This window comes from Cyrtonyx montezumae, unplaced genomic scaffold (genome assembly GCF_038088225.1).
Source record: "Cyrtonyx montezumae isolate F1298 unplaced genomic scaffold, pur_monq_1.0 scaffold_51, whole genome shotgun sequence".
Classification (NCBI taxonomy): Eukaryota; Metazoa; Chordata; class Aves; order Galliformes; family Odontophoridae; genus Cyrtonyx; species Cyrtonyx montezumae.
In genome coordinates this window covers 242,632-256,348 of record NW_027072058.1, presented here as the reverse complement: position 1 = coordinate 256,348, position 13,717 = coordinate 242,632, and the positions used below count along the sequence as shown (strand labels likewise).

Genomic DNA, 13,717 nt, shown 5'->3' with positions numbered 1-13,717 from the left:
ACCGCTCCGTACTGCTGCCGCTGCCGTGCGCTGCGGATCGCCGGGTACCGCCTGCGGGAGCACGGCCAGCTCAGCTCCGCGGACCCCCAGAGACCCCTCCCCTCCCCCCCCCCCCCCGGGGACGGTCACTTACACCACATAATCAGGGACGGTGTGTGGCTTTGGCACGAGCCCGGGGGGTACCGAGCCCAAACCCGGCGGCTGTTTGCCCTCCTCGGGCACATCGGAGCTCCCCAGGGGTCTCCTCCCTATGCCCACCTCATCCTCGAAGACGACACGCTTGGCTCGGATGGGGGGGCACGAGGCCCCCGAGGGCTGCGGGCTGTCCCCGGGGTCGTGGGGAATCGCCACAGCCCCCCGGTGCCACCGGGCCACCTCGTGCCACACCTTGAGAGCCACGGCGCTGCCGGCCACGTAGAGCAGCGCCGTGAGGAAGAGGAAGAGGAGCGCGGCCGCCTGAGCCCCCTCCGTGCGGCACAGCTCGGTGAGGAGGGGGCTGCCGGGCAGCGGGGAGGAGCAGAGCCCCCCCAATGTGACGGTGTGGATGTGGGCCCCCGCCGCCGCCAGGCAGAGCAGGAGGAGCAGCACGTGGAGCCCCACTTCGGTGGGGGGCCACCAGGTGACCCCCAGGAGGACGCGGCGGCAGCGGGCTGTGACCCCCAACCCCAGGAGGGCGGCAGTGAGCAGCCAGGCCAGGCCCAGTGCCCCCAGCACGAAGGGGGTCAGCGGGACCCCCAGCCCCCCCCCGAGGAGCAGCTTGCTGCTGTAATCCCGCGGGATGTCAGCGCACACGCAGATGAAGGCCACCCCCCCGCACAGCAGCTGCAGCCCCCCCAGCGCCCGCAGCAGTCCCGGCCACGACTTCACGTGGGGGAAGCGCTGCCCCAACGCATCCCACCCAGCAGCATCGGCCCACGCTCCCTTCTCATCGCTGGGGTGGGTGGGCTCAGCCATCATCTCCCCAAATTATGGGGGAGGGGCGATATGAGCGGGCTGAGCTCGGCTGGAGGGGGGCACCAGGATGAGCCCCCAGCGGGGACCCCACTCCCGGCCCTCGTGCCTCAGTTTCCCCTGCAGGGTGCATGCAGCCTGGCTGCCAACTGCTGCTGCTCCTCCCCTGTCCCGCTAATAAACTCAGTACCCCCACCCCACGCCCCCCACCCCCATCCCAGCACCCAGGCCAGTGTTACCTGCCCGCTGCGTGGCAGGACGTGGCCCCCCCAGGAGCCGCTACCTGCCGCCGCTCGGCACCGCGGGTTAAACATTAACACCGGTGTGCTGCCCCACAGCGGGCGTGGGGCGAGGGGGGGGGTGAGGGCTGGAGGCAGGAGCAGCCCCCACCCACCCCACCCAGCACCCCGTGTTCGGTTGTGCTAAGTAACCATGCACCTCAGCAGCCGGGACCTGCAAAGACCCCACCCTCCCTGACCCCCCATCCCATCGCACCCCACCCCCCCCCCCAGCATCAGTCCCACTGCCACGAGCACAGAGTGACATGTCCGGTTCAGCCTCCTTTAATGTGTGACTCGGCCCCGCCCCCCCCCCCCCCTGGCCCTCCCCATGCCGAGGGTCTGGCTCAAGGGGGGGGCACAACCCCCGGGGGTCCCAGCACAGGGCCCCGTGGAGCGGCTTTGCCCCCACACGGTGCAGGAGCAGTTGAGTATTGCATCCAGGAATCTCACAGCACTTTGACAATGGTCGGTATCGTTGCCCCAAACCCCCCGCCCCCAGCCCCCCCCCCACCCCCCCACCCCACGCCCCCATTTTACAGATGGGGGAAACTGAGGCACAGAGTGGTGACGTGACTTTGCCAAGGTTGCGGCGTGGCCGAGCCAGGATCCTCAGACCTCAGCCCCAGGGGGAGGCTGCCCCCACCCCACACAGCCCCTGGCCCTCCTGCTCCCCACCACCCTGACCCCATCCTGGACCCCCACTCACCCCACATCTGGGCCGCTGCCCCCAGACCCCCCCAAACCTCAGGGCTCCCACTCTGTCCCACCGCCCCTTTTTCTCCCCTTTGCCAGGACCCCCCCCCCCTCCCCAGGGGCTGCTCTTATGTCCCACCCCCAGATCCCTCCTTGAGGTCAGGGGGGGAACCCCAATTGGAGTTGGGGAGGGGGGGGGGGGGGGGGGAGAAGAACAGAGAGAAGGGGGGGGGGTCTCCAGCCTCACGCCAGCACAGTGAACGCAGGAAGTTTATAGAGGGCTTTACAGAACAAAGCTACTGAAATCAGCCACACGATGGCCAGACATAAAGGGACCCCGGCCCACCCCCTCCCCACCCCCCCCCACAATGTCACCCGCTGTCCGAGGAGCTGTGGGGGGCGGTGGAGGGGGAGCGGCGGCGGCGGGCGGGGGTGCACGGGGCGGTGGAGGGGCAGAGGTGGGGGGCCCAGCTCCCCAGCAGCTCACGCTGCTGCTGCCCGATGGCTTGGCTGACGAGGGCCGGCAGTGCCAGCAGGCTCAGCCCCAGCGCCTCCAGTTTCCCCTCCAACGCGCTGATGCGCTTCTCCAGGTCCTCGTTGCGCTCCTGCAGCTCCGAGACCATGTCGTACATGATGTTCTGGGTCTGGAGGAGGAGGATGGGGGTTGGGGGGGGTCAGGTGGGTGATGGTCACGCGTGCGGTCCCGTGCCACGCTGGGCTGGGCTGAGCCGCCCCCCCCCCTCCCCGGCAGCGCTCACCTTGGCCAGGTCCACCAGCGTGTTGGCCTGGTCGTTCAGCTTGCGCTGCTCCATCTTCACGCTCCTCAGCCTGGGGGAGAAGGGGGAGAGGGGGTCAGCGTTGCCTTATGGGGTGTCCCCTCCTTCCCCCCCCGGCCCCCAGCATGCGGCTGATGGAGCCCCCACCCCCATGCGTGGGGGGGGGGTCTGGCTCTCCATGGAGATTCCCGGTAATCCCTGTGATTCCCAGGAGCTCTGGGATTCCCAGGGGTTTCCCCACACCGCCACCCCCCCCCCTGTTTTGCAGCACAGCACCATGCACACGGATGGGTACGAGGGAGACAAGGTACACTTACTTCTGAGCTCTGCAGGGAGGGGGGCAGAACAGAGACAGAACACAACAGCGGGTTTAATACCAGCGCCAAGAGCACACGGGGACCACAGCAGCACCCCTGTCCCCCCCCTCCCAACCTCCCCCCCATCCCCCCAAAGCAGGGGGCACCGCGTGAAGCCGGCACCCCACACCATCCCTGGTGCCACCCCCCAGGAATACATCCTCCCCATGGGACAGGGCACTGGGGAAGGATCCAGCCCAGGGGACAGGAGCAGGTGGGGCAGGGCTGGCACAAAGGGGGGGGGGCAGAGGAAGGGGACGGCCACCAGGCCGGCGTGGTGGTGGCACGGGCGAGCGGGCGCCGCGTAGGAAGCAGGTAAAGGTTTGGCACTTACTGATGGATGGCTTGGAGGAACTTACGCTGGTGTTTCCGAACTTTGGCATGGTCGATCTTCTTCACCAGCTTGGTGTGTTTGTAGATGAGCCACGTTTCCCTGAGTACGTTGGCAGCAGCATTTTTCACCTGGAGGGGACAGAAAGGGTCAGGGCGGGGGCAGCCGGAGGGGCTGTGCAGTGGTGTGGGGAGAGGGGAGGGGGGGGGCCCTTACCCGCTTCGTTAGCTGCGTATCCATCATGAAGTTGTGCACGTGTTTCTCTGCTTTGGTGAGCTCTAGCTTTCTGGCCACCACGGCGACGACCAGAGCCGTGCAGCCGGCACCCTACGGCACAGCACGGTGAGGGACCGGCACCAGCACCCCCCCCCCCCCCCATTTCCAGCCCCCCACGCTCACCATGATGCCGGTGAGCAGACAGACCCCCTTCCCGCAGTAGGTGTGTGGCACCATGTCCCCGTAGCCGATGGAGAGGAAGGTGATGGAGATGAGCCACATGGCCCCCAGGAAGTTGCTGGTCACCTCCTGCTTGTCGTGGTACCTGCGTGGGGCCGAGCGCGGCCGTCAGCATGGGGCCACGTGTTGGGGAGTGCCACGCGGCGTTCGGTGGCTTTCCCGTGGGGGTGGGAGTGGTTGGGGGGGGAGGGGAGCTGGGGGGGGATCTGGCTCAGCCCTGGGGCCGCACACCAACGCGGTGCTGTGGGGCCAAGCTGGGCAGCGGGGACATGCGGGGAGCAGCGGGGTGATGGAGGCGGGGAAGGGAAGGGCTGGCAGCAGCAAGCCGGGGCGGGCTGAAGCGAGAGGAGAGGAATTTAGGATTGCTGCGTCCCTTCACCCGCATCCCCCTCCCCCTTTCGCCCCTCCCTCCCCTCCTCGGGTACAGCCTGCAATGTTTGGGCTTGGAACCTCAGCCTGCACCGAGGGCCGTGGCGGGGCGATGCCGTGGGGTGATGCCACGAGGTGCCATACCCAGGGGCTGAGGGCATCGAGGTGCACGGAGATATCGGTCCCCAAAGTGCCACCGGCCCCAGGGCTGTGCCCCGCGCTCCCTGCTGCCCCTCACTGCCCTCCTTCCTCTTCTTCCCTCCTGTGCTGCACTCCTGGAGCATCCCTTGGCTCCTCTGATGCCCGAACTGCGGGCACCAAAGAGCAGATCCCCCCCGGAGGTGCTCCAGCTCTGAGCTGGTGACAGAAGGGACCCGCTGTCCCCTTCCTGACTGCTCTGCTCCGCTCATCACTCCGGGAACAAAACCAGGAGCCCTGCAAGGGGTCCTGCAGCACACACAGCCCCGCGGTGGGGCAGAGCATGACCCCCAACCAGCCCTGGGCACCGCGGTGGGGATGGGGGCACGGAGAGGGCAGAGAGCAGCTGCTGAGGTTCCAAGTGGAAAAGGGCTCCGGACCCTTTCCAGCTCTGTGGGATCTGTGCTCTGGCCCCACTGCCCCCTCCCGCAGCCCCCACAACCCGGCAGCTGCAGCTAATCCTAAATTCTGAGTAGCACAAGCCCGGGGTTGGGGGGCGGGGGGGGGGGGGAGGGGTTGGGGGCCGTCCCGTGCAGGACGCGGCTGTCGTTCCTGGGGTGACTCACAGTTTGTCCCTGCGAGCAGCAGAGCGGTCAGAGAGGGAAAACAAGAGCAGTTAATGCGCGCTCCCGGGGCGAGCGGCGGCCGGGGAGGGGGGCGAGCATGGGGTGGGGGGAAGGGAAGGGGGCGGGGAGGGGGAACGGGGGACTGGAGGTGGGTGGGGGGGGGGGGGGGGGGCGCAGCCGTGGAGCGCGTGCCACGTCCCCACCTCGGGACTCCTTCTGCTCCCCAACAGATAGATCCGCGGGGACGGCCCCCCCCCCCACCACCACCACGCAGCTCTGTCCCACCGACCCCAGGCACCGGGGTCCCAAAGACCCCTTCTCCCCACGGTTTGGCACCTCAGCCGCGCCCCTCCCCCCCCCCCTCCCCCCACCCCACTCCCCAACTCCTCCAGGCTGACCCCCCCCACCTCTCGCAGACACGGACGGTCCAGGCGGCGATGATCCAGGAGGAGATGCTGAACACCAGCAGCACGGTGCCGGGGCAGATGGTCATGAGGGTCTTCATGACGAAGCGGGTGTTGAAGTTGATCTTGTTGAGCGCTCCGATGCTGCGCGACGAGGCGTCGGTGAAGAGCTTGCTGTGCAGCAGCATGACGCGCCCGATCAGGTAGAGCCTCAGGAACATGGGGATGGACAGGATGATGTCCACGTCGGCGTCGGCCACCGAAGCGGCGTAGGTGAAAGCCAAACGCGCCGTCCAGGTGAACAGGTACTGCCCGGGGATGGGGTGGATGGCACAGACCAGCAGCTCCAGCGCGATGAAGAAGATGCGCTCGTAGGTCATGGCGATGCGCCAGTCGTCCGCGCCGTTGTCCACCATGAAGAGCTGCAGGGAGGGATGGCATCGGTGGGACGGCGCTGGGGGGGATCCCTCTGGGTGTGTGTGCTCCCCCCCCCTCCCCCAAACCCCAGTCCTTCACCCGGAGCCCCCTCTCACCTGGATCTCCCTGGCGTGGTACATGACGATGAGCCCCAGCAGGATGACGGTGGAGAGGCTGATAAGGCATTTCAGTGCAAACGAGTACGAGGACTCCTGCACGCAGAGCGGGCAGCGTGAGCACCGTGGGGCACAGCCGACCCCCCCCTTGCCCTCCCGGCTCCCCTCCCCCCCCCCCACCTTGGTGTAGACCCCCCAGGAGAGCTCTGTCTCGGTGACCATCACCACGATGCCGAACATCCCGAAGATGAGCGCGTAGTCGCTGAGCCGCTTGCGCTTCTCGAACAGGGGCGCGCCGGTGGCCCAGTTTGTAGCCGATGTTCTGGTTCCGCCGCGGCCCCCCCCGCGCCTCGGCCGCATCGCCCCTCCCGGGGGGGGCCGGGGGCTGCACCACCACCTCGAGGCCGGGGGCTCGGCGGGGCCGCAGCGGTGGGCTCTGAGCCTCCAGCGGGGGGGGGCTGCGGGGCGAGGCGCTGGGGACCCCCCCGTTGCGGCGGGGGCCGCTCATGGCTGCGGCGGGCGGGGGGCCGGGCGATGCCGCATGGCTCGGCGGGGGCGGGGGGCACCTGCGGGAACGGCCCCGTTAATCCCCCCTCCTGTAACCCGGGGGCCGCGTGTCACCTCCTGCCCCGCACGTGGCACCGCTCCCCGTGACGCCGACCCGCGTGCTCCCGGCACACACCCCCCCTTTCCCCCCCCCAAACCCGACCCCGCTCCCCACGCCGTCCCGCGTCCGGTGCCGGTGCCGCGCTCCGCGGTGTCCGCCGGTCCCGGGGCCGCCCGCAGCCACCGGAGCGGTTTCCCGGTCCCGGCGCTGCCCCGCTACCTTCCGCCGGGCCGGGAGCGGAGCGGACCCGCAGTACCGGAGCCGGACCCGCCGCAGCCGCAGCCCCACTCGGCCCCGGGAGCGCGCGGCGGAGGGACCGGAGCGCTCGGGGGCGGGGCGAGCCGAGCGGCGCCGCTGATTGGCGGAGAGCGGCACCGCCCCCGCGACGTGCCCCTTGGTCACGCCCCCTTGGTCACGCCCCCTTCCAGCGCCGGCTCCGCCCCCAGGCGCAACTGCCCCCCCCACCCCTCCTCCTCCGCCCCCCTGGAGACCCTCGCACTCCCCGGTCCCCACCCCCCCCCATTTCACAACGCGCCCCCATCACCCCCTGCTCCCCCCATTTCCCCATGCACCCCTCTTCGTCACCCCGTGCATCCCCCCCCACTCCATCTCAGCCCCTGTGCACATTACTCCCCATCACCCCCCCACACTTACAACAATCCCACGCACCCCCCCCCGTTGGGGGGACGCACAGGGCTCCCCAAACCCCGCCCACATCACTCCCATGTCACCCCCACGCTCCCCCCTCCATACTCCCAAACATCCCCCACTGTGCACACCCCTGTACCCCAACCTGCCCCCTCCCCCCCCCCACGCCCCATACCTGCTCGCGCTCCCCAGCACCGCCCGGGGGCGGCCTCGGGGTGCTAGGGGCCGGGGCAGAGGAGCTGGAGCTGGGAGATGGGGGGGTCCGGGGGGCCGGGTGCCATGGGCTTCCCTCCACACCTGGCGGGGATGAGAGTTGGCATTAGGTGGGGGCACATGGGGGTATTGTGGGGGCAAGGCACGGGGGCGTGGTGGGGTGGGGGTGGGCCCCATGCTGGAGCTGCAGCTACAGCCCCCCCCTCCCACACACACCCTCACTGCAGGGCCTGCACTGTCCGCGTGCACCGAAGCTGGGGGGGGGGGGCACAGAGCCCCGTTGGATTCCCCGTCCCGGCTGCAGAGCCAGAGCTGATCCCACTGTGCAAACAACCCCACTGCACGGGCTGCCCCACTGCACGGGCTGCCCCACTGCACGAGCTCTGTGCTGCTCAAACCTCCCCCCCCCCTGCACCAACCGCTCCACCGCACCAACAGCTCCGTCGCACCATCAGCACCACCGATGCACGAGCAGCCCCCACCGTGTGCACGCCCCCCACTGCTCACACAGCCCCCGCTGCACCTCTGTAGTGTCCGAAGGGGCCCTGCACCGACAGCCCCACTGCTCAGCGGCCCCGGACACGCAGCAGCTGCTCCGCTGCATCAACGCAGCCCCACCGTGCAAACTGCTCTGCTGTGCGAACGGCCCCACAGAACAAGCGTCCCCATGCCACCAACTGCACCCATGTCCCCCCCCCACACCCCCCCCCCCACGCACTGCACGAAGGGCCCCGCAGAGCCCCTGCAGCGCAAAGTCCCACCGATGGAGGCTGGGAGTCCCACTGCCTCCCCACGGCCGCAGGGCCTCAGCAGTGGGAACCCAAGCGGACCCCTCCATCCTGCAGCCCCCCCAGATTTCAGGCCCCCAACCCCAGCACCTAGCTGCTGCTGACCCCAAACCTCCGCCACCGCCATCCCCACTGCAGCCACTGTACCACATCCCCACTGTGCATGGGGACCCCAGGAGTGCCGGACCCCCACACGCAGCACAGGGACATGGGGACCCCCGCCCCCCCCCGCCCCTCCCCGCGGGGGTCACACTGCAGTGCCCGTGGGGGCAGGGCTCGGGGTGCAGCTGCTGCACTGGGCCCTGGCTCCCCTCCAGGGGCAGATCATTTTCTCACCATTCTGCCAAATTTACGGCCGGGAAATGAGCTCCGATTTCCTTTTAATATTCGCTCGGGAGGAGATGTGTGGGGGTGTGTGCGTGGGGGGGGGGCTGGGGGGGCGGGGGTGGTCTGCGGGGTCTCGGGGGCTCCCCGGTGGGATCTCCAGGGCCCTCGTGGATGGATCCTGGGCAGTATTGGAGGAACCATGGCACGCTGCGGTCGCATCGCTCGCGGCGAGGCCTCATTAAATCCTTCCTGTGTGACACCAGTGGGATCCGTCGGCTGGGGAAACGCTGGGGCCGACCGAGAGCCGGACCCCGGAGCGGGGACGGCCCCGTTTGCGTCCCTGTTCCCATAGCAGAGCATCCTGTGGGGATGCTCAGGGATGCGGGCGCTGAGCACATCCCCGCCCCGCACAGCCGCAGCGTGGGGATGGGGACGGGGACACCGCGGTCCCCCGGTTTGGCCGCAGGTGACGGCGGTGGATGTCCTTGAGATGTGGCCCTGTGCGTCCCCGGTGGCAGCGGCAGTGCTGTGCGGCTGCAGAACCCCCAGTGCTGCAGTGTCCGTGGGGTGAACCCACCCCCCGGGGGTGGGGGCAGCGCTGGGGGTTGGCACCCCCGTGGCCCCCATGGCGTGACGAGGGAGCTCTGGCCCTATGGGGGCACGGAGATACCACAGCCTTCAGGCTGCGTGTCCTGGGGGGGCAAGAGAGGATGGGGAGGGGGGGTCCTCGTGTGATATCGGCATGCATGGGGGTCCTGGCCTAGCCTGCAAGAACTGGGGGGGGCATGTGCTGGGATGGGGGGGGGGGAACGCATTGGGCCTGAACGCTGCAGCAGAGGCTGCACTGAGTCACAATGGCTTCAGCCGGCCCTACTGCCCCCCTCCCTCCCCACTGTAGGGACCCCCTCGTCATCCCCACGATGGGGACAGTGAGAGGGGGACGAGCGCACCCCAAAAGGGCCCCCAGCCGGGACACAGCCATCCTATCACCGCCTGCAGCCCCCTCCCCATGAGGTCGGTGCCCCCCAGCCCAGCTGCAGCACATCCCCATCCCTGGGGGTCCGTCCTATCCCCAGCGCATCCCCACGGGTGGCAGTGGGACCCCACTCCCCCCATGCCCCCAAGCAGTGCTGCTGCCTGCGAGCAACTGCAGAGGAGGGTGCAGCTAAAAATAGAGGCGGGCGGCCGAACGGCTCCGGGTGGTGATTTATTTATTACCCGCTCCCTAATTTCTGCCTGGGAATCATGGGGATGGGGGTGGGGGGAGTGGGGGGTGCAGGGATTTGGGGAGCTGGGGCCATCTTTGCAGCCCCGCTCCTGCATCCCTCGTGTCCTGGGGACGCCCTGCTGGGACCATATGTCCCAGACTGGAGAGCATCTGCTGGTGCCAGCGGGAGCCCCCGGCCCCACACACAGTGTGTGTGTGTGGGGGGACAGTGTGGGGGGGCCAAACGTGCTTTAGGGCCAGGGGGAAGTATGGGGGGAGCCCAGATTGGTTCAGGGCTGCAGAGCCGGGACCCCTGAGCTGGTGGAGCCATCAGTACGAGGAGGGCTGGGACAATGCCATGATGGGACCCCCCCAAATGCCAGCACTGCGGCCCCACGGGCACTTCCCCGATTGCAGAGCCCCGATTTGGGAGCGTTCCGCCCCACGCAGGACCCTGTGTGGGGGGGCAGGTGGGGGTAAGGATATCTGTGGGTCTGGAGGAGCATGGAGGAAGGCGGGCTGCTGGCACCCGCGGGGACACGCAGGGACACTCGCACCGCCCCGGGCAGAGCTGCCATGTGGGGAATCCCCCGGCATGGGGGAGATCCCGGGGTCTCCCCGAGAGGAAAGCAGAGGGAAACCCTCCCGCAGGGAGAGGAGCTGAGGCCGGGGCTGAATCGGGGCCTGGGGGACAGCGGGGACACGGGGACAGCAGCAGCTGCGGCTTCCCCAGGGCTGGGGGAGGAGGTGCCCCCATCTTCCCCGACCCAACGTCCCCAACCCTCCCACAGCGGATGGGTCCCCACCCCACCATCCCCATCACAGGGTCCCCACGGGGGTGGCACCTCCTGCCCCCACCCCAGAACCCCCTCAGCCCTCCCGCACCGGGGGTGCGGTCACCGCAGCGCCGGGGGATGCCCTACCTGTGCCAATCGGGGGGGGTACCCGGGGTCCCCGCGCCCCTCCGCTGCCACCACCGCCGTCCCCAGACAAAGGCACCGCGCCGGCTGCGCCCGCCGCCCCCCCCCCCGCCGCTCGGCTCAGCCGCAGGACAAAGCCGCCACGCATGGCTGCCCCCAACGGGGCACGCGCGGACCCCCTGCCCGGGGGAGGGGGGGGGGGGCTGAGGGTGCCCGGCCGTCCCCGCTGCATTCGAGGGGTGAGGGACCCCAGATCCCCTCCAGCTCCTTCGCAGAGCGGCTGCACCCGGTTGTGGGGAGGTGCCCCCTCGCCCCCCACCCCGAGCGCAGGGGCCCAAGGTCATGGGGAAGGGCAGAGAGGGGTTGGGGGGGGTTAGGGGGAAGGGGGGGGGCTCGCATCGTTGGGTGAAACGCAGCGCACGGAGCGCGCCGGGTTCCCGTGCGTTGACCCCGGACTTTGAGATGGCAAACACAACGCACGGCCCCGGGGACACTACCGGGACACGGCGGGGACACCTCGCCCCCCCCTACCCCCACCCCAACCCCCGGTCCCACCGCCCTCACTGCCTTCTGAACCCGCACTGCCTTCACAACATGGGACCCCGCAGCGGGGAGCCCCGGAGCGTCCCCCTTTATCCCCCCCCCCCATCACCCCTCCGTGTCACCTCCGCATCCCTGTGACTTCGGTCCCCACGGCCACACGTCCCCACGCGCAGACCCCCGAGTGGGGCTTCACGCTGAGCACCGAACCCACCCACCCTGGGCACCAATGCCACCGGGACACGGGGGATGCTCGGCTGTGAGATGCACGGCTGGGGGAACCCGGGGGGGGGTTGGGGGGGGGCGAAAGCAATGTGAGTGTGTGTCCCCCCCCCCACCCATCACGGCGTCCCCGCTCACCTGCCACAGCCCCGCGGGATGGGGATGAGGACGTGGGGATGAGGAGGGGGCGCGGGGGCCGCTCTGTGCCGGAGCCGCGAGCGCCTCTGGGAGGGAGCGGCAGCACGAAGGGGGGGGGCCGGGGGCTTCCCCGCCCCACACCCCCGCGCCCCCCCGGCCCCACCAGGCGGGTGGTGACCTTGAGGCCGCGCTGGCGGCGGTGGTGGGGAGGATATTTTTAGCCGGGCAGAGTCACTCCCGTCGCATCCTCATTGTTCGCGCCTCCCCCCCCCCTTAACACAACCCCCCACTGCTCAAATGCGGACCCCCCACCACCGCAAACTGGGGACGCACAGTGCGAGAGAGAGCGGGCGGGGGGGGGGAAAGGAGAGGGGGGGGGCAGAACGGGTTGCGCTCCCCTTGGCAGCGGAGCGTCCTGGGAACAGTCACCGCCCCCTCCCCACCGATCAGTGCCAGCCCGGGGCACCCCCCCCCCCGAATCCCGGGGGGATTCCCAGCAGCGGGGGGTTCCCCTCAGCCGGGGGGGTCCCCCGGGGGAGTCCCCGCGAGGTGGGGGAGTCCCCATTGCCGCGCAGCCCCAGAAGCTTTGGGGGGGGGGGGTCTCCAGCAGCCCTGTGCTCCCCAAGCTGCCGGAGGGGTCCCCGAGGGCTCACACGATTCTCACACTGGAGGAGATCCCCAGCGCCAGCGGGTACCGAGGAGCCGGGGGGGGGGGGTTCCCCGACTCATAGGGTCCCCGAAGCCGGTTGCCCACCCCTCCCCCACCCCCCCGCCCCACGCAGCACCCACCTGCGGGCAGACCCCCACCTCCGCTCCCCTCGTGTGCCACCGGCGGTGAGCATGGCCCGGGGCGGGCACGTACCGGGGCGGCGGGGAGCGCGGGTTGGGGGGGGTTGGCCGGGGGAGGCCGGGGGGGGTCTCCGCTATGTCCCCTCGGCGGCCCCAGCGCGGGGCGGTGCGGTGCGGAGCGGTGCGGCGTCGCGATCCCCACTCCCACGCGCAGACGCGCGCTCCCGCGCACCGCCGCTATTGTCTGCGGCTGAAACGAAACCTCCCGCGGTGTCCCCGCTTCGTGTCGTCCCCCCCTCCCCCTCCCCCCACCGCGGCTCTCCCCCCCCACCCCGCCGGAGCTGCGGGGACCCCTCGGTGATCCCCGTCCCTTAAGGAGGAACCACCCCCGGGGGTCCCTCTGCTCGTCCCCGGGAGGATGGGGGGGTGGGGGGGGGAACACCGAAGGGTTCACAGTTTCAGAGGGGACCCAGGAACAAAGGGGGGGTCCCAGCAGTAAAGAATGTCCCCAGTGCTTCGGGGGGGGGGGGGGGTACCAGGAATCGGGGGATCCCCAATGCCGGGGGGGGGTGGTCGAGAACGCAGGGGATTTCCCCAGGAGCGCATGGGGGTCCCCAGGAGCAAAGGATGTCCCCAACGCCGGGGGGGACAAGAACCTGGTGGGGGGGGAATCCCCAGTGCCGGGGGGTCCAGGGCTGCAGGGGGATCCCCGGGAGCACGGGGGGGGTCCCCAGGGCTCCGTTGGTGCGGAGCGGCCCCCCCCCCGCCCGCTCCCTTTGTGAGGCGGGTGTGCACGGCGCGGCGTGGCACGCGGTGACTGTGGGTGTGCGTGGAACAAAGCGTGTGGGGATGGAGGGGGGGGGGGGGGTGGTTTCAGGGGTGCTCCGGAGCGCTCTGTGCGGGGGGGGGGGGCGGCGATGCGTGCAAGAGGTGTGCACTGGCGGCACGTGGAGCAGCTCCGGGTGTGCACGTGCGGTGTGCAAAGGGGGGGTGCACGGCTCGGGGTGGCGGGGGGGGGGAACATAGGGGCGCACGCCCAGCTCCGTGCTGCAGCGCGGGGGGGGGGGATGCGTGGTGCAGGGGCGGTGCGCGGCGCTGGGGAGGGGGGGTTCGCATGAAGGCGGGAAGGGCTGCGTGGGGCGGGAGCCGTGCACAGTGCCTGGGGGGAGGAGGGGGGAGGTTGCGGGGGGGTGGGGGGGTTGCAGGGGGATGCCCGGTGCGGGGGAGGTCCGGGGGGGGATGCCCGGTGTCAGCCCTGCGCGGCTGCGCGCGCCGTGAGGATCCCGCAGCCACGTGACCGCCCCCCCCCCTCCCCCCCCCCTCCCCCCTTCCCCCTCCCAATCCGTGGGTTCCCCCGCCCCCGCAGCGCAGCGCTCGTTGCCATGGCAGCAACAATTTTAAAGC

General features: G+C 70.3%; 1 protein-coding gene across 1 annotated transcript; it reads right to left on the bottom strand.

The window, feature by feature from the left end:
• Nucleotides 1-2,126: 2,126 nt before the first annotated feature.
• KCNN1 (potassium calcium-activated channel subfamily N member 1) lies at nucleotides 2,127-6,505 on the bottom strand. The gene is given in 9 exon segments (XM_065748708.1): nucleotides 2,127-2,569; nucleotides 2,684-2,753; nucleotides 3,392-3,519; nucleotides 3,605-3,715; nucleotides 3,788-3,929; nucleotides 5,385-5,803; nucleotides 5,915-6,010; nucleotides 6,095-6,202; nucleotides 6,204-6,505. Coding segments are annotated over 9 exon segments (1,566 nt in total). The 5' UTR covers nucleotides 6,423-6,505; the 3' UTR covers nucleotides 2,127-2,296.
• Nucleotides 6,506-13,717: the final 7,212 nt, after the last annotated feature.